This window comes from Mchenga conophoros, linkage group LG23 (assembly GCF_057382185.1).
Source record: "Mchenga conophoros isolate Kocher_MC1m ecotype Shallow Benthic linkage group LG23, M_conophoros_male_GT1.1, whole genome shotgun sequence".
Lineage (NCBI taxonomy): Eukaryota > Metazoa > Chordata > Actinopteri > Cichliformes > Cichlidae > Mchenga > Mchenga conophoros.
In genome coordinates this window covers 8,520,729-8,541,063 of record NC_140547.1, presented here as the reverse complement: position 1 = coordinate 8,541,063, position 20,335 = coordinate 8,520,729, and the positions used below count along the sequence as shown (strand labels likewise).

General features: G+C 36.3%; 2 protein-coding genes across 8 annotated transcripts in view; both read right to left on the bottom strand.

Moving 5' to 3' along the window:
* Positions 1–9,606, bottom strand: part of clocka (clock circadian regulator a) — a 32,566-nt gene extending 22,960 nt beyond the window's left edge. For all 3 annotated transcript variants that reach the window (XM_085263589.1, XM_085263590.1, XM_085263591.1), the window contains exons 1-2: positions 9,485–9,606; positions 1,906–1,990 (exon numbers count right to left, since the gene is read on the bottom strand). The gene's annotated coding sequence lies outside the window, so the exon portion shown is untranslated. The remainder of the gene's footprint in view (positions 1–1,905; positions 1,991–9,484) is intronic.
* A 4,431-nt stretch (positions 9,607–14,037) lies between these two features.
* Positions 14,038–19,537, bottom strand: nmu (neuromedin U). Of its 5 annotated transcripts, XM_085264742.1 has the most exons (10): positions 19,358–19,537; positions 18,064–18,119; positions 17,940–17,987; positions 17,688–17,741; positions 17,064–17,093; positions 16,862–16,912; positions 15,678–15,752; positions 14,934–14,987; positions 14,797–14,839; positions 14,038–14,410 (listed from the first exon to the last, which is right to left on the bottom strand). In XM_085264742.1, exons 1-9 carry the CDS (start codon positions 19,494–19,496, stop codon positions 14,804–14,806), a joined length of 543 nt encoding a protein of 180 aa, XP_085120868.1. In that variant the 5' UTR covers positions 19,497–19,537; the 3' UTR covers positions 14,038–14,410; positions 14,797–14,803. The 5 variants fall into 5 exon arrangements, with proteins under 5 accessions (XP_085120868.1, XP_085120871.1, XP_085120869.1 ...); XM_085264745.1 differs by lacking the exon at positions 15,678–15,752 and having other exon boundaries at positions 16,862–16,892; XM_085264743.1 differs by lacking the exon at positions 16,862–16,912.
* Positions 19,538–20,335: the final 798 nt, after the last annotated feature.

Sequence of the window (20,335 nt, the reverse complement as noted above, 5' to 3'; positions counted from 1 at the left end):
TAGCTCAGCCTTTGAATGTAACAGGACATTTCTGCAATGCATGTACAAAAATCCAGTCTTAGTTTTAAACCATATTATCTTTTGACTACAGGCAGAAAATAATCATTCTGAAGATGTTACACGTTTTACCATTTTTCATTAAACAGTGTTAGCATAAAAAGGTAATGTTTGAACAACAAGAAATTGTCATTTTGATTAAAACTAAACAACCCCTCAGCTTCTAAACTATAAAACATCTACTGTCCACTTTTGTTTGAGCAAAACTTCCATAATAAAGGGAAATGCTTATATGCCATTAACGCCATTACGTGAAATGGGAATTGCACCGATTATACATATTTTTATTAAGCTGTGTGCAGTTGTATTTTAAGTCTCCCCATATAATTGCAGAATCAGTTGTGACTTAAAGTTTAAAAATAAAAGAATTTCGCTCCACACAAACTAAAGAGGAAATTGCAATAATAGTTAATAATCCCATGACCGTGGCTTGTGATAGCACATATAGTGTTAGATATTTCTATGAATTTCAGCCCTAATAATAACACTTGTTATAAAGACCCCCAAATCCAACGCCTTTCTGCACTGAATAAATAATTATAAAACATTTTTTTTTACTTGCCGTTACTGGACAAAGTCAAATAATGTCAATGATGTGTGCAAATAAAACATTTTTCCCTCATGTACTGCACCACATTAAGTCTTTTTCAATGTGTATAATGTATATTCTTATGAAACAATTACAGCAAACACTAAAAAGAAGAGCAAGTTAGAAAAGAAAGAGGCTACTAGCCCATTTGTACTTGAAGTTATATCAGTCACCGTTGGCATAACCAGAGTCATAAAGTGATATGGTGAATACAAAATCCAAAAAAATAAAAATATATTAGTCAATTCTATAACAGTCTAGTCTGATGATCCACAGACACTGAGCTCTGAATCAAGTTGTTAATAAAACCATGATGTTGTCAAAAACTATGGACACGTCTTGTAGAAGAATAACTTGCACCTTAATTTGGGCCAAAACAATTTTTTGTTGTTTTTTAATATAAAAATCTCAATCTCATTTGAGTGATGTTTCTGTACTTTTAGTTTTTAAGTCAGAGTGACCTTTAAAATTATTATACTCAGGCTCTCTCCTACTGATTCACAAAAGAGCTTCAAATAACTGCCTGGAGGCATTTCCAAGATGCCTAGACTTCTAGATTTTTCTAGAAGGATATTTGATATTTTTATTTAAACAACCCATCTTGGGTCTGATTTACCCAACAGTATGGCATCTAATCAGCTATGTCTATAGCCACGGACATAGCCGTCTTTAACAAAAGCTAATTATTATGGGTTAAGGCCACCTTAAACCTATACTTTAAGCCTAATCTAATTAATATTTAACAGAGTAACACAGGGAATCCAGATTAAAAATATGAAAAAGAGAGATTCAGTTTAGTTTTAACTATTAAGCAGGAAAAGATAAATACATACAATAGATTATACATTTACATTTATCCAGACTAGGCCTCTTGTAATATACCTTTAGAGAGCTTAACGAGACACAACATGTGTATAACAACAGTAGTGATAGAGCTTTTGTCTGAAGTTAATCAAGGTTATAGCAAGATGTAGTCAAAGAACTGAACTACTTTGCATCTTCGCATGACAAATTCATTTGAAATTCTCTGGTGACTCAGCCAGCACCATTCTCATTTCCATATTCATCATTTTCATGACAGACTGCAAATCAAAAATAGAGCACTACTGAAACATGGACGAATAATAGCTCTGTAACAGCTTCTGATGAATTAGACTTTAAACAGCCTAATTAACCCAGGCGAATATGCACAAGCTCTAAACAGTCCACTGCTGCAACCCGGAGCTAAATTCAGTGGTTAATTTCCAAGAAAGTCTTACCTTTTGTCTTTGAGTGGTGCTTAATTCGCCAACTCCTCCACCTCAATATAGTTAAAACTTGTAGTTAAAACTTGTCCGAATTCACCTGTTGAACAGAAACAAAAAAAGCTAAAATTACAAATTGGTGGCTTTGAGAAAAGAGTCATCACTGACTCAGAGCTAAAACATCTAGGTCATCACGAGCCTCCCACAGCACTGCAGAAATAAGATGACACACACTTCATTCACCAGCTTTGAAATGGTCTCTTTACAGATAACATAAATAAAAAAATATGTTAACCTGAATGTTAGTTTGTGCAATCGTAAGAAAAAGTGATGCTGAAGGAGTGTGCGAGTGTGCGTGTGTGTTTCAGCACCACACTCGTAAATTGTATTCCACTGAAACGGCCTTACTTAGAGTATCTAGTTATATAGATACTCTCTGGAGAGTACACAGTTCTGGTTCTGTTGGATCTCAGCTCTGCTTTTGATACTGTAGATCACAGTAGCATGATAAACAGACTCAAGAACTTGTTTGGGATTACTGTTTTAAAAATGGTTTATGTCATATTTGTCTTAGAGATCTTTTACTGTTTGCATGAATTATGTGACGTCAGAATCAACAATTTTGCCATGTGGGGTACCTCAAGGATCTGTCCTGGGTCCAGTTTTCTTTCTACTTTATATATTCCCCCTAGGCCAAATTATTAAGCGCTATAAAAATATCTCCTATCATCTCTATGCTGATGACATTCAACTATACTGTTCCTTCAGGATTTCTGAGTTTTAGAAATTGTTTAATTTAAGTAATTGCCTGACAGAAATCAGCCATGGTTAAATGACAATTTAACCACGGTTCCAACTAAACTGTGATAAAACTGAAACTCTAATTATTGCTCCAGGCCACATGGTCTCAGAAATTAGACAGCATATCAGCTTCCTAGACCCTTATGATTTGATTTCCTCCCGTTTAGACTACTGTAATGGTCTTTTTACTTGTTTTAACAAATCAGCCTTAAATCGTCTTCAGACTGTGCAGAATACTGCAGCACCTCTCTTAACAGGCATCAAGAGAAGATCTCATATTACTCTAGTTTTAGCCTCCCTTCACTGGTTGCCTGTAAGTTTTAGGTTTCATTTTAAAATTTTAGTTCTAACCTTTGGGGCCCTACATGGTCAAGCTCCGAAATATTTATCGACCTGCTGAAACCACATTCGTCTTCTCAAGCTTTAAGGTCATTATATCAGAGACTGCTGGTGGTACCGCGCACTTTCAGGCAGTGGCACCACGGCTGTGGAATTCTCTTCCACTGTCTCTACGCTGCACGGACTCCATTGATTCTTTTAAATACAAAAGCATTTTATTAATTTCCTCTTATGTTGTTTTTATTGTTTTACATTGTTGTTTTATTTACTGTTACATTGTTTTATATTTCCATTTCTTGTGTTGTAAAGCACTTTGTGATTTTTATCTGTGAAAAGCACTATATAAATACATTTTACTTACTTACTTTACTTACTTACAATAATTATTGTCACATATTATGCCTGAATGTCTATTTTCTTGTAACTGTGCGGACTCGTCCACAGAAAAGTATCCACTAACTATTTTTATTTTTCAGTTGCCAATTCATTAGTTAAGAAAAAAAGAAAATAGCGTCAACAAAAATGTCACATTTGCCTGAAATTAAATCAATATCTTGGTAAAAAAAAAAAAAAAAACTATTAAAAATCTTAAATGCATTAATTAAACAGAAAGAAACTGAGCAAAACAGAATATTCTAGAAAATGTGAAGCTGCAGCCAAAAGTTGTTTAATATCTCGCTTGGCGCCCAACTTAATGCTGGTAATTACAAATGTTAATTTACTTTATACGTGGAAAAACTCCACAGGTAATAATATTGTTTCAGCAATAATGGATGGATGTTCTAGTTACCGTCTATATTTAACTGACTTCTTATCATTAAATAGAATCATGATGCTTTTACAGCCTACAGGGTGCAAACAGTCATAACCTCAAACAAACAGTAGCATACAAATATGTGTAAGTACAGACTTGGAAGCATCAATGTAAAAACTTGGGTTCAGCTTAGGCAACATTGGCACAAGACGCAACTGATCAACTTCCACATTTTCCAACACAAAAAAAAACTTTTTACAAATCATCTATTTGGTTTTTGTCACATTTCTCTGTGCTTTTGTCTTTTACTAAAAAAATAACGAGTCATTTTCAGAAATACAAAATCATTAGTGAAGTTGCTGGTATACTAACGTCACTTTTAAGGGAAACCCCAGTAGACTTGACCTATTTTTTTCTTCATCATAGTAGCATCATTCTAAGACAGTTTTCAATTCCACCTAATCTCCATGTAGATCAGCTTCTTTATTTTTACAAGAATTACTTGCTGTCAAAAAAAGTTACCTTTGCTCTGTATTGTATATTTAAAGATTTTACTGCATTTAAATTTAATTTATGATGTTTAACTTACAATAATATCATAATTAAACCAACAGATTACTAGCAGCAAAAAGAAGGTGAAACATAAGCAAGACTGCACTGTATTTTTACTACTCACTAAATATCCATTCTGGTAAAGCACAAACAATGAGTATAATAAAAACATAAGTATATAGTTCAGTCCTTACACATTTTTACAAGTTCAAAAGTTCAACATCAAACAAGCCTCCGCCTGCACCTCGTCAGCTCCCATAACTCCGATATCACTGCGCATACTGAGCCAAAGAGATAAATTGTTTACTAAGAAATGGAACTAGTGTTTAGGTCACACAAAGAAACAACTGCTGACAAAGTCTGAATGAAGAGGAAAAATCCTCTCAGCTCTCAGTGAAAGGTCAGTGTGACACAAACAACCCTGTGTGGTGAAAGGATTTCTCTGCAACTAATGCTGCTGTCAGAGATCATTGTCCTCTAAAGGCTTGGGGACAGCAAAGAGAAATCTTCACGAGCTTGTTAATATTTCACTTGCCACTGCTCTGTGTGAAAAACTAATTATGAGCCAACACATAATTCATTAATTTGGTAATTAATATGTTGGTTTCAATAAAACTTCAAAAGAAAAAAATACTGTTTAACAGTGTACCATCTTGATGTCTGAAAATTATTTTGAGAATATTTACATCATATTTATTATAATACATTATTACAAAAAACAGTGATAAATTTATTTAGATCTTATAATGTGGTCTTCTTATTAAAGGTGGACTGTTATTATTCCACTGACCTCCAGTCTTTTTTAACTACCATCAAAAACAAAATAAAGTGTAGCCTGCTTTAGAACAGCATGACATATCACTTCATTACAGTCAACATAAACAATCTAGTAGCTGATTTCTTAGTGAGCTTTTGAATAACTGGCTTCATCAAGTGTAAACATCAAATGTTAGCAGTTAAAATGTTTGTTTGTTTTTAAACAAATACCACTTTATTTCACCCCAAGATAAATCGCTCTTATGTTAGTGGAAGGGGTTTCTGTGTCCCTGTGATCCCAGGGGCTATACTGTCAAGGGCTTTAGCCCTGGTTGGGTCTCCTAAGGCAAACTGGCCCTGGGTGGGTAGACAAATGAAGAGCGATTCCGAGTACCCTGTGAAAAGAAATTACTGTGGTTACTGGGGCCCAACCTTGGAGCCAAGAGAGGTAGCTCAAGAGAGAGCATCTAGTGGCCAGGCCTTAGGGGCCAAAACATTCTCGGCAGGAACCTACTGTGGATTATGGACAAGTTGTTGCCCCAAGTGGAGAAATTCAAATATCCTGGAGTCTTATTCAAAGTGAGGGAAGCGGGAGATTAAAAGACTGACTGTGGCATTGCACCAGTTTGTCGTGGTGAAGCGAGAGCTAAGCGTAAAACTGAAGCTATCGATTTAGTGGTCTATCTATGTCCCTATAAGCTTTGGGTAGTCACTAAAGGAATGAGACTGCGGATACAAGTGGAGGAAATGAGTCTTCTTTGAAAGGTGGCTTGGAGATAGGGTAAGGAGTTCTTACAAGAGGGAATCAGTGTAGAGCTGCTATTCCTTCACAGAGAAAGAAACCAGTTTAGGTGGTTTGGGCATCTGACTTTGCTGCCTGGGTGAGGTGTTCCGGGCATGTCGTACTGCAAGGAGTGCCAAGGGTAGACCCGGGACAAGTTGGAGAGATTACATCTCTCGGCTGGCCTGGGAACACTTTGTGTTTCCCCAGATTAGCTGAAGGAGTTGGCTGGGAAGAGGGAAACCTCTGCAGATAAACTGCAGAAAAATGGATCCATGGATAGATAGCTTAATGGATGGATATTGTATTTCAGCAGAAACAAAATCTTACACAACTTCAACAGGCAATGCAATCCAAATGACACAACAAAAATTATTAAAACAGCAGTAAGGTTCCCTACTAGTGAAATCAGCATAATAAATGGCTGTAATGATAAGTCGATCTATCTCATTACAAAAGAATTGAAACCTCTGAGTCATTGTGAAATTGCATTTCACATCAAAAGAGGAAATACCTGTCAAATTTTTTCAGGTTTTTAGGTCAAGTTAAATGCTGACTTATCAACTCCTGTTTTCAGTAACAACTTCAGATGTAAAACCCATCAACAGCCAAAACTCTCATACAATAATTATTTGTAGTAATTGGAAAAAAAAAAAAAAAAAAGCAACAAGCAAGAGATTCATCTGAAAAAGGCTTTAGAAGTCATCCTCTGGCAGAGATTGAAAACAAAGCAATTAGTTTGTCTGACAAAATGCAGCAAAGACATGGTTAAGAACTTAAGAAACATAATATTACTAAGACAGGGTTGGACGAAAGACTTCTGAATGGAAATCTGGTGCTTGAATTCTATAGATGGATGCTGTAGCACAGATTTTGAGAGGAAAATGACCCTGAGGACACGATGCTCTAGTAGTCATCCTTGACACAGTGTGCAGTTCACATTCAAAACAAATGCACCAAGTTCATGGCATCAATGATTACTCAAGCAAAACACAAACTCTGTAATGTGAACTGACTAATGCAACTTCCAAAATTCAGCACAGCACTCCAATCTGCTGACTAACAGTATCAACTATAGATATAAAGCCCGAGTAGTGCCATTACCTTTTATCTGTCCTCTGAATAGCTGAAAGCTGCCAGAGAACATTGCACTGAATCAACACAGGCTCCTCTCTATCAGGAAAACTTGATATGACAGGCGTTCAGTAATTACATTATTAGGCATAGCAGGTAATAATATAATCTGTATGTGTTCCTCTACCTCCGTCATAGCTCACGGTGTTGCCAGTCCCTCCTCCTCCGTTTAAAGAAAATCTGCCATGCTCTACTGCTGCTTTTTATTCCAAATAGCCACAGCATCTAACGCACAAAACACTTATTCCCTGTAAATGTAAATGTGCAGTTGAGGTTTTAGAATAAAGTAGAAAAAACGTGACGCTTAAATTAAGATGCCAAGTAGAAACAGATAACACAAGTAAAATCTAATCTACCAAAGCAGAGAGAAAGTGGAGAAAGAGAAAATTTCTGCTTCCTCCTTTTACCTGCAGCACAATGTAGTGCCAGCAACTAAAAAGGTGTCAAAGTATTTTTCCATGCTCTGCTAACAGCTTCAACATCTATTTATGGGTAAAAATGGAGTACAGAGACTGTACCGTCTGTAAACACAGCTGCCAAAGATTTATCAGTTAATACAGCTTGACCAACACTGGACCCTTTTTTTAACTTAAAAATTCTGAAAACAACAAGTCATTTAGACACATTTAAAGTAATCAAAGGCACACACTAAGATGCCTTTGATCCATCTTTTTTCCGACCATTATTAGAACATTTTCCGTTGTAAGAGAAACAAAGGAAGAGGGAAACTGCTCCCAAATTACTTCAGGTTAGTACTTCTCTACAGTCACGGTTACTCATCAGTCAATGAATATCATGCCAAATAGATATATCTGTTACTTGTATATATCTATAGAAAGATGATAAAAAGGAAGATACCAACTTGATAGTTTAATTAGTTTAATGATTAACAATGAAATCAAATCCTCACTATTGCGTTTACTGCCCATCACCACAGGCAAAAAAATAAAGGGTAAGCATGGAAGAAAAAAAAAAAAAAAAAACACACAACCTTAAGAGTGGTTCTAGTTGTTCTTAATCACAACAGACAGCATTGTAATTAAAGGTATTTTTCAGCTTCCAGGCTTAAGTTAAAGTCTATGCCATTTGCCCACAATTAAAAAGCTATGACAGTGACAAATAATAAATACTGATTTGCAGTTGTGGTTCTCGAAATGAACAGAGTGCACAAAGTGAAGCGTATAAACCATTTCAATACCGTTTGTATAAAGACGCCAGGTTGGCATGTTAGTCACCAGTTTATGTACTGTATAAAAACAGATCTGTCATGTTTTATTAAATCTGAACTTAACTAAACAGAATCAAATAACTTTGATTAGTGAAAGTCTTCTGTGTATCCAATTAGTGTCAAAAGGAGAAATACTCTTTATTCTGGGACAACAAAAAAGGAAGAAAAACAAAAAGTCTGAGAGAGAACCTTAGCTTTGAAGTGACCATTTCAGAAATACAGCGTGGTTACTGGTGTCTTGCTCAGAATAAATTACTGTAAAAATCAATTTCTAATTACAGAAAAACAAATCTTGCTTTATTTTTTATATCATAGGGCTGCCACAGCTCTCCACTGTGTTCAGTTTGCAGGCAGCAGTGTCAGCAACGCAGCAAGTAAAGCTTTGCTGACACCCGTATGAGACTATACAGTTTCTCATTAGCATCTACAAGCTATGATCCAGCTGTGTCCAGACACTTCTGGACCAGACTGACAGAAGATGAGACGCGATCGATTTTAGGACAGGTGAATAAGGAGCACCCGGGGCGGATATAGGGCTCGAAATCTGAGAGAAATGACAAGAGTCACAAAGATTAACACAGAGGGGGGAATAAAAGACATACGTCTAAATTAAAAAAATTTTAAAAAGACGCGTAAATATAGAAATATGTGCCGATGAGGTATTCACGGTGGTAGCGTTTGTAAAAAATCAACTGAGCTTGAACCTTGACGCGACAAACACAGGTACAGCTCATGTTTCCTTCCGTCTCCTCCTGCCTGTGATGCCGGCCGGTACACCGGGTACTGATTGCCTGGAGGCTAACGCCACCTAGCTTGCTTCGCTAACGCCAATTACAGCAACAAACCAATAGCTATATACTTTAACACACTTCCCGAGACGTGTGACACACACTGGGAATATATGTACACCCGATTTAAAAAGAAGAAGAAGAAGAAGATAAAACAACATACCTGTCTGTATCGTACGTCGCTGACTCGCGACTTTATAATAGAAGGTAGCCCGTTTGACTCGTCGGCAACAATGTACTGTATGTGTGTCAACCCACTTTCAGCTGAAGCTAGCTAGCTAACGTGCAGCATTAGATAAGAATGTGGGTCACCGGGCCTTTGGCCAGTCTCTGTCACCAAAGAAGCCGAAGCAAAACTGTTCCGTTTACACATTTACGTCTGTCGATAGTATACACAGAAGCTGCGGATAAAAGCGACACAAATACGGAGCGGAACCAAACGGTTGCGAGTTGACACTTACCCCGAGCAGTCTCCTCTTTCATCGGGATATCCCTGCAGCCAGTGGCGCTGCAGACGGTTGACTGCGCAGCGCTCAGGCAGACTCACTGGAGCTGGAAACGGTGCCAAGAGAGCCTACCTCCCTACAGATCCACTGTTTACACATAAATTACACCTGGCTGGAGAGGCCTGATCCAAATCCAGATTTACCTACATTACATTACCCGTAAAAAGTTAATAGAGAAGTCCCAAAAATGAAAGTAACTATATCCTCCAGCTCAGCAGATTAATTTTTTTCATGCTTCAAATATTTTTGATTAACGTCTCTGTATTTTGATTACTGTGTATTCAAAATGCCTTTAAGGACAAGTCAAATGTTTTCCGTTGATTTATTTTCCCGTCGCCATTCTCCTAGCTTTAAACTTAAATAACGTGTAAATAATGAGTTGACAATAGTATTTTAATGCGTCTTTAACTTTGAAGTCTACTTGATTATGGCATATTTAATAGACTGGCCATAAAATAGGTAAAATACTGAATTTGTTAAACCTTTAAGAAGAAAAAAATGTTTTAGTGGATTTTTTTTGACATCTAATAAGTAAGTAATTAATTAAACATGAAAATAAACTAAGCCTACCATAAACTGGAAGGGAGTGAGCTTATATGCAGGAATGTGATTAAAGAAATTAGATCATTATGCAATTATTCCCTCTCAGTCCATCAAATTCCTCCCACCTTGAACTTTTAAGACTTACCGGGGAAAAAATTCCAGGAGTAAGCGACACTTCTTTGGAATACTGCAAGGTTTCCGGTCCTTCCTATTTTTGTTTTTAGTTTGTTTGTTTTTACAGCAGGGCCACTTTAATTCCATTATCTAATAAACATGAAGTTATAGGTCCATTGCTTTAGGGTAAATATATGTTACCATGATTTAATGATACTATGATGATTCAACTCTCTAGCTCAAGCTAATTAGTCCTTAAGATGTCCAGCCTCTGACAGCAGACTTGAAAGTCTGTGACAATCGTAATTCTGCGTGTAGACAATTGTTATTTGATTTGCAGAAGAAATTCATCTATCTTCAGTGTTATTCCCCAGGTACGACACCCTGTCACTTCCAAATCATCTTTTTTAGAAAGAAGAGCAAATTTCTGTTAATTGCCATTTGATGATCACTCTCATTTTCTGTCTTCCCCCCCCCCCCCCCCCCCCCCTTTTTTTTTTTTTTTTTGATGAGCTGAGATGGAGTGACCCTATACAAAATCAAAACCAGGTCTCTGCATTACTTTTGCTTTGCAAAATTTGAATGTCAAGAGCTTGACGTCTATCCGGCTTTATTTTTACATAAAGCATGCAATACCTTGTCACTCCTCTCTGCACCAACCAGCCAACATTCATGACGTGACTGATGGTAATAAAACAAAACCTGTGGACACAGTTTAACAGAAACAGAAAGAAATGCACAGTATTCAGCTAACAACTAGCAGCCTTTCTCACACTGATGCATTCCCATCACTCACATCACAATGTTGGCCTCACACTCAACCTGAAACAATAAAAATGAGAACTGGGAAACTACACTTTTAAGTGAAGCTTACTTAATATGCAAATCAGTTCAAGTTAATCAAACATAATCAGTTTAAATAGGTAGTAAAATGAATTGTGTTATATATATATATACATATGTGTGTGTGTGTGTGTGTGTGTGTGTTTACTGAGACTGAGGTCTTTATATTACTATGAGTCAAAGGCCTTAAAATGTTAGTACTAAATGTTTTACATCTTGCACTTGACACATACCCCTCATTGGCTGGCTGCAACTAAGACTATAAACTAAAATTGAAACTGAAACTTAAAAAAGCACATTATGGAACAATGAAACCTAAACTAAAACGACCACACTTGGAAAAAAAAAACTGTGACTAAACTAATAAAAGTAATAACTCAGATTGTGCATACTTCAAAACTAGTCATTTGAATAATTTTCCTTCTTCAGTTTGATGTCCAAAGAAGATCTGCATGCATAGGAGTGTTTTTTGTTTGTTTGTTTAAAGAATATAAATTCCGCTTGCATTTGGCCTACGCTTTCTAAGTTTTCTCAAGCAGACTCACGTGTTACTTTTGCGGTAATTCACAGCCAGGGGACAAAATAAAAGCTATTGTTGTAATTTTATATGTCATTGTTTTATATCTTATTTATCGTTGTTGTTCTTTGTGTCAAGTTTGTTTGAAGACAGGATTATTTGTCGATAAATTATCTCTGTCTGCCCTTTGGACGTGTGTCTTTATGTTTATCGGCCAACTCCGGGGTAGCCTACTCATCTCCATGACAACAGGAAGTAGCAAACCCTGCAATGCCACCTTTGGCCACGTTAAGGATGTGTGGCGCTTTTCCGATACTTTGAGGGAGATATTACAGTTTTTTCTGATCTTTAGGAATTAGAAACAACCAATCTTTCCGAAATTGTACGCAATAAACATGGAGTAGTACACCAAACGATTCTAAATTAAATAGGAAAAAAATAATAATTGCAAAACTTATTAGAAAGAGTTTACACTTCGCCTAAGTTTGTCATACCTAGGCTACTGCAAACCCCAAACAAATTATAACATTTAAAACTCAGTCTATAACAGAGCATTCAGTTTGGCCTGGACCACAAGTATTAATGGTTTAGAAATTTAACTATTCGGGATAAAACAAACAGATTTTACACAGTAAATTATCTTTAAAACGGTTTTAAGATTAATTATGAAAAGCCAGGGACAAAGAACAATACTGTAATTTATAAACCCTATAAATTACAGCATTATCACCTTATCACAGTCTGCGTCTTCTTCAAGCCTCCCCTGCAAGCGTCTTAAATTTAAGCAAACATACAGAGGCAGCAATAAGAAAAATCACCACAGAGCTTTATTTACAATTTCAAAGCTACAAAAACAATTAAAAGGGCTATAATATGATTTCTTGCTCACATGTGCTCATCTCTAAGGAAGGATGGCAGACGGGCAATTTGGTCAAAAAACGTTTTTCGTTTTTCCAGTTATGTGATGATAGTCTTCAGTCTGGCTGGAACCCACTGAGTACACAGAAGAAATAGCCTTTCTGGAGGTTATTGATTGGTGTCCTGTGTGAAATGCTGCAGTTGGATTTTATTTTATTGACTTGGCAAGAGCTCCTGTGGTATTTTACACAACTGCTCTTTCTGTTTTTTAGGTTCGCACACTAATTACGCCTTAAAGATAAACACATTCTTATTTATCGTGCTGTCACTGTTTATACCCAAAAGACTGATTACAGTGTTTGCCCTCGATCATTATAGTGAGGTCACTCTTGAAAAAGAGTTGTTGTTTTTTTTTTCATCTCAGTGAGACTTGCCTGGATAAAGATAGGCCATAACAATAATATTTCACGATGAACTAAAGGAATTTGAACACTTTTAAATTCATTCACTTATCTCACCGGTAAAGGTGAGTAACTCTCTGTGAAATAATCGGAATGTACTTATTTATAGATCTATACAGCGCGTAAACATCATTATATACATTTCCTTCCTCTTTAAAGCGACACACCAGCATCGAAAACAGAATACAAAGAAAGAGGCTTTAACTGGCTGATGATAGCGACATCTACTGTTGATAGTAGTAATTACACATTCGTGTTCCGTGGTTGGTAATTTGCACTTTTTTTTGCACCAAATAAGTAATAAAATAAAATCCTGCCAGTAATTATCTAATACCTTATAACCAAATATCTAATCAGTCAATTGCAACTCAATGTATTTAGGAACGTAGACATGGTCGTGTTATTTGTTTATGTTGCGCATCAGAATGGGAATAAAGGGGAATTCAGGTTACTTTAAATGTGGCACGGTTATTATTTCCAAATGGGCTGGACTGAGTATTTCATAAACAGCTGATCCACTGGGATTTTAACCACAACTTCCTCTGTAAACCAAGGATTATCTGTAAAAGAGAAAATATCCAATGATCAGCAACTCTCTGGGTTGAAATGCCTTATTGATTTCAGAGATTAGAGGAGAATGACCAGACCGCCTTCCCGATGAATACTAAGTCAAATGGCTACTCATTCCAACCAAGGAATGCAGAAGAAGATCTCTCAATTCACATGTTGAATATTGAAGCATGTGATATCGACAGAAGACCACACCAGGTGTCACTGCTGTCATCTACAATCACACAGGTGGCCAAAAACTGGACAATAAAAATTGGAAAGCCATTGTCTGGTCTGATGAGTCTTGATTTCTGCTGAACATGCAGAGAGTAGAGTCAGAATTTGGTGTAAATAACATGAAAGCATGGTTCCAACCTGCGTTGTTATCAGTGGTTCAGGCTGGTGGTGGAGTTCCAGATGTACTTAATAAATTGTCTGATGTCACACACATGAAAAGTCACCACAAAAGGTGGAGAACAACAAAGAAAATATCCCAGCCAAACCCCCCAGAAAACCAAGCAGATATAGTGCTAGTTTAGTATCAGAGCCTCAACACCTGAGGCTTCTGCAGTAGGAGGAACTTACTTTACCATCTGTAACTTTATTATTATTAAAATTACACATTATACAACTGTACATCAAACAAAGCCATTTTCATGTTTAAATTACTCTTACTATTTTATGTAAAAACTTAATTCACCCCTTCACTCCTTCACTCTATTTTACACTGTTTTCAAATGTACTGAAATAGAACTAATCACACTGAAACAAAATTACACAACTACACCCAGCCACAGATAGCAGTTTTAATAACACAAAACAAAATATGGATAAATTAATAGTGTTTTAATTAATATCCATTGTGTACATTCAAACATCACTATAAAGCAGAGGCAGAGGGATGTGTTTGATGTCTGGATCACTCAGTGGCGGTACAGCAGCCTGGGTCTCAGGGTCTGTTTTGTCTCTGTACACTAAGCTTCAGAGGTGGAGACTCTAAAACACATGCAGGATGTGTATGAGTAGAAGATACAGATACATGCATTTGACATATAAACGGCATATAAACGCGGTCCTACAAGTCTAGTACAAAAGTCAAGAGGATAAATATCACAAAAACTCCAAAGCACTCTCTTTTCATGTAAAATTAAAATGCCTTTATGGAATAGATATAGTTTTTTAATTGTTGAAGACGTATATGCCAAAACGCACTGTGCATGAAAGTGCCTTTGGGTTTTTGATATTTTAGCTTATTTTAGCATAGTCACATAATCATTAATAAACTCCTAGAGCTTTTTCTTCTACTCTAAATTTCATGTACAATTACTTAATCTTTCAAACATAACATGAAGGCAGGAAAAAAACTATAACCAAATTTTTACCTTTAGTTCATTCATACTCTAAGGATCTTCTCCCATTCCGTGGCTGTAAGTGTAAACACAATTTTTAATTTAATTTCAAATTCTGCCTATTTTGTAGGCTTTTTAATTCCTTTTTAGTGGCACAAATGTAAACATACCCGATAGAGAAAGTAGCCTCTGCTCTGGATTCCTCCAGGTCCCTGGAGGTCGGCCTGTAAAAACATTTAAAAAACACACAATTTAGCCACCTGCAAAATTGCTCTTAGTGTTGTCTACAGCACCTCTTCACCACCAACATGTACCCACTCAAAGACTCACATCTGGATTTGAAAACACACACTCTCCACGTTTCTTGCTCACGTTTTATCGGCGTCCACTTTGTGTTTGTCAGTGCTTTGATAGTAAGTGGGGGAGGAATTCACCTGGCTTGCCACACCAATTATAGACCATAATAACTCTCAGCTTGGGAAAGAACAACTAATGTAGAGTGAGTTTGCACAGAGTGAGGAGAGCTCTCAGATATGCAACAGCATGATTGATGTGGACGCTCAGGATGTGGATAAACACACTGAAAACAATTACAGAATGGAGCACACACATTTCACTATAAACATTTGCAGCAAGCGCACAAAAGTGGAGCTGCTTTCATCGTGCCTGCTGCAATTATCATCATCTATTCATCACCTCTTTCTATACCATCCTGTTGCTCTTGAGATATCCAAATATATACGTTTAAGAAGTAACTTTGCATAATAGCTGTCCCACAGTGTAGGGGGATATTAAACAACACAGGATTTAATGACAGTTTGAGCCACTGATTGCATTTTGCATTCAAAAAACAAAGTATTTCTCTTTGTTTTATCAGTCAGTGGCTGTGGAGAACAGATGTGAGTGGTACATACGTGCATTGTGAGTCCTCTCTGTCTTCTAGTATTTAGTTGGGAAACTAGACGCAGAAGAGGGTGCAACTGAGGGGACTGACAAACATACACATATACAGACACATAGATAGATACAGGCAGATACACACACATGAATAACAGCAAAAAAGAAAGTACAGACTATGGAATGTACAAGGGCAAAGAGAAAAACAAGTTTTTTTCTCTCAACAGATAAACGCATGCTACACAGAAATACAAATGTACAAATGCTTCCTCACTGCAGCAAAGTGTGTTGCCTGTATAAATAGATCACATTCTGTGTCTCATTCTGTATCACAGAGATGGTGGAGTGAGAAAGCGAACAGCATCATATGTCACCGAAGCAAAATGCTGTGTTATTTCAGTAAAAGTTGCTGCATGTGCATTAAAGGATGTTTCCTGTCTGTGCTGGCTTCAATAACCATAAATCCACACCGAGGAAAAAAATATGATGTTTGTAAATATGACATCTGTTTTTCACACTGCGTATAATATTTGACGATGTAAACGTATCATTCTATTTTATATTAGCTGTAGAAAAAGGCTCCCTGCATCATCTAGCTTGAGTTCTGTTATGTGGTAAACAGCCAGAAAGTCTTTTGCATACAGAAACAACATGAACAAGGATTCATCTTCATCAAAAACAAACATACAAACAAATAAATAATGACATATTTTCCTTATAGTTAAGTATAAAATTGTGCGCTAAAATATCATCTGCAACTTCAGACACAATCCCCTTTGCTTTTGACACAACATTTGTGTGAGGTGTCAGGTATGAAGGGCAGACAGGAAGGATCGCTAACCCTAATACATCCAGGTTCTCGTGCGATCATGAAGCACAGCCTCCTACTAATCTATGATCTATAGGTATTTCACATGCAGAGCAAACACAGAGCAAAATTTTATCATACATATGTACATATTTAGATATATTAGGACCGTGCATGTTTACATTTCCAAGTGTTGGTCTGGCATGCATTTGTGGTTAGGGGCATGACGTGCAGTTACTTTTAATTGCTGGTGTTAATAGCTCTGATAGGCCTAAATTCAGCCGATTAAGAGGCGTCACAACAAGAAGTGCAGATTCAGTTGTAAAACAAAAGAGGTGGTTTTTTTAGGTCAAGCAGCATTCTGCAGCAATCCAGTTCAATCTTTTAACTTACCCCTCCCTTTGACAAGACAGAACCTTGTGGTCTAGAGTAATGAAACAAAAACTGCACATAGAGGGCAGGAATATATATATATATATATATATAAAAATAACAACCAAACCCACTCAAAAACCAGCACAACACATGCAATGTTTAATCTATAATGATAGCCATATAAGGCAAAGCATTAAAGTGTGAGAAAACATTTACTTACCCTTTTGCTATTTTCTCTCACATTCAGCTCCTGAACACACAATGAAATATTGACAACTAAATTAGTCTTTGGTCTTTTGCATGTCTTTTTTTTTTACTGTTGACATTGTATGATGTTAGTGGGAGGGTCATCTCATGCGTTTGTAGCTGTGAGCACTGAAGCTCCACCCACATGCTGTTCACATGTTGCTTACGAGGAGCAGCCAATCAGAAAGATCTCGATAAACAGGAAGGCGGTGGAATATGAAACTGCTTGTGAGCCGGCACCAAATCCAAGTATAAGATCCTTTTAAATTATGAATTATGCAAAGCTGCTCTTGTAGAGTCCAAGATTAAAGACATCAGACTGGAGAAAGAGCAAAATAGATCCTTTTAAAATTATGACTGTTGCACAGTATTTGTGTCTTTATAGTTCCACATATAGTTTTCATAGTGTTTTGTATTGGATAGGGAAAGCAGGGTATCTTAGTCCAAAGTCTTCATACTGTGAATTCTCTGAGTTATGGTTTGGTCGTTCTTTGTGAATTCTGTCATAATGCCATAATTGATGTTTTAATGTTGTGTACCAAATTCTGCAAAACAAAAGTGCTTCATGTTACTTTTCAAGTAAACAACTCTGAGGTACCTTTGATTTCTGAACCAGCATCAACACACAGAGTTCTCCTAAGACATCAGATGCCTGGAAAGAGACCAGAGAGTTGTTTAAATGTTTCAAGTTATTAAAATACACACACACACACACACACACACACACACACACACACACACACACACACACACACACACACACACACACATATAGATATATAGATATATAGATATATAGATATATAGATATATATAGATATAGATATAGATATAGATATATATAACTCACCAAAAACCTCAGGTCTTCAGAGAGGTAGGATGAGCACATGGCATCAATCTGCAAAGCGACACAGAGAATGGTGGAGGAGTGCAGCAACAGAAATGATTAAAAAGAATAAATCAGTGTGCTTTACCTCTCTGAGTAGCTGCCCCTGATCTGCTGTTGCCTGCTGAAGATCTGCTGGAGCACCTTTTTGTTTCATACAGAAACACATACAATATACAGTTAATACAGAAACTGACGCAACCGATTTACAGTTTTTCTCCCTTGCCCAATTTGTCATTTCTATGATTCAGGGGTCAGCTAAAACCAAGGAAGAACAGGAACTGTTATTATTATTATTATTATTATTATTATTATTATTAACAATAGTAATAATGATATGTATTATGTATGTGTTAGACCTTTAGACTGTATTTATGAGACTAAAATCTTTAAATGTATTCAAATACATGTATATAAATGTTCAACTAGGAGTAATAAAAAACTCTCTGTACAGCAAGTCAGTGTCTGAAGTATGTTAAACTGTATTATCCCCATCAAATAAAATTTTAATTTAAAAAAAAAAGACATTTAAAATGTTTTACCACATTAGGCAAATAGCTGAGAACACTTTTCTATATTCTGAAGAAATTATAAATTAATTGAATATGTTTTTATGATGAAAATCAATTTGACTTTTCCTCACTTGACAAATTTTATGCTCATTACTATCTCAGCATTATTTTACTGTGTAAGTGCTTGCTTATTATTTCTGTATTTATTTTTTACCTCTTATGTTGCCCTTACAATAAAGGTAAAACAAACCCAACTCCTCACAACACATATAAATGTAAGTCTATTTTTGATCTACAAAATAAAATCTTTTGTAAACTCCTTCACCTTGGAGAATGACTTTTGCAGAAGACAATAAGTCAACATTTTCCAGCACTGACACTGACTCCAAAAGATTACACGCAAACTCACAGATTACTCCGACAGCTGGAGAACTGACTGTCAATCTACATCTAAGTACATCTCAGTCATTTGTTACTTTCTGTGAGCTAGTAAACGCAAAAAGTCAGGGGTTTAAGATTTTTTTCCTTTCACCAAACTGTCTTGTACAGTTTGATATCATATCAGAAACTAAATCCAGGTAATATTGATACAGAAGATAGACAAGAAGTTCATGTTAAAGTTAAGATTTAAATTTCTTTATCACAAATCATTTTTATTTTGTTCTTTCTTAGCTTACTTGGATAGATAGATAGATAGATAGATAGATAGATAGATAGATAGATAGATAGATAGATAGATAGATAGATAGATAGATAGATAGATAGATAGATAGATAGATAGATAGATAGATAGATAGATTTAGACGTTATTCTTTAACTTTTTAAATTAGGAATAAACCTGCTTATAAGGAAATAAGCTGACTGACTTACTTTGGCAGACTGGTATGGTGAGGATGAGGAGGGCTGCGAAGGTGATGCTGGCCGTGCGGAGTGGACTCATGGCGCTGCTGCTGAGGCTGTGCAGGGTACTGAAGGCTCCGCGCTGACTTTGGCTCTGAAAGGTTCTCATCTCTCTCTTTGGCTGGCCTTTGGTGTCTTTTGTCTTTTGACTTCTTGCTCTTCTGACAGCTTGTATCTCACGTCAGAGAAATATGAAGGCTCGTGTCAAACACCCGCCTCTCGTGCTGACACTTGACTGCGTCACTGGAGCTCGGCGCGCGTAAAAGTTGTTTGATTGCCGCAACAGGTTGGCGGAACGAGGTGCTTCGGGCAGGCTGATGAAGGATGGATGTAAAGCAGGAAGTGAGTAAAGTTGTATCACGTCCATCAGAAAATAAATCAATAAATAAGATAAACATGTTTTTTTTTTCGTTTCGAACTTGAAAAATACGAATATGATAAAGTAGGCTACAGTATTACTCATGTCTTTGAATTGATATCTAGTTTCAGATCGGTGCCTATCTTCTTTTAGAATTGTAAAAATTCCCACATGAACTATTGTAAAGTATACAAAGTATTTATATCATAACAATCATGAGAAATTTTCTCCACTAGCTGTGGATTTTATTTATTTATTTTTTGTTATTAATATCATTAATAACTTATTTTTCCCAAAATAAGTTAGTATTCGGTCTTTATATTAATAATAATCAATTTGCACGCTTGTTGTTATTGCATCACATGAGCTCAGGAATCTAATATTAGCATGTTAGCGTTTTAAAATCACTTATGCTATGCAAACTTTTTCAGGTGTGGTCTTGGAGAGAGGTCACAAGATTCAGGTTCAGCTAAAGTAAACAACAGATTTGAGCCTTCCTTGGCAAAAATAAATAAATAAATAAATGAAACAATATACCTAAAGCACAAGAAACACACAACATTAACATTTACACATAAAGACTAAAGGGC

Bases quoted from the DNA above. Each gene is read 5' to 3' on its own strand.
- nmu (XM_085264741.1), bottom strand. From the start codon at position 19,496: ATGAGAACCTTTCAGAGCCAAAGTCAGCGCGGAGCCTTCAGTACCCTG. The intron at 17,988-18,063 runs GTAAAGCACACT...GTCGCTTTGCAG, and splicing joins AGGGGCAGCTACTCAGAGAG to ATTGATGCCATGTGCTCATC. The intron at 15,753-16,861 runs GTAAGTTAAAAG...TATGTTTGTCAG, and splicing joins CTGTCTTGTCAAAGGGAGGG to TCCCCTCAGTTGCACCCTCT.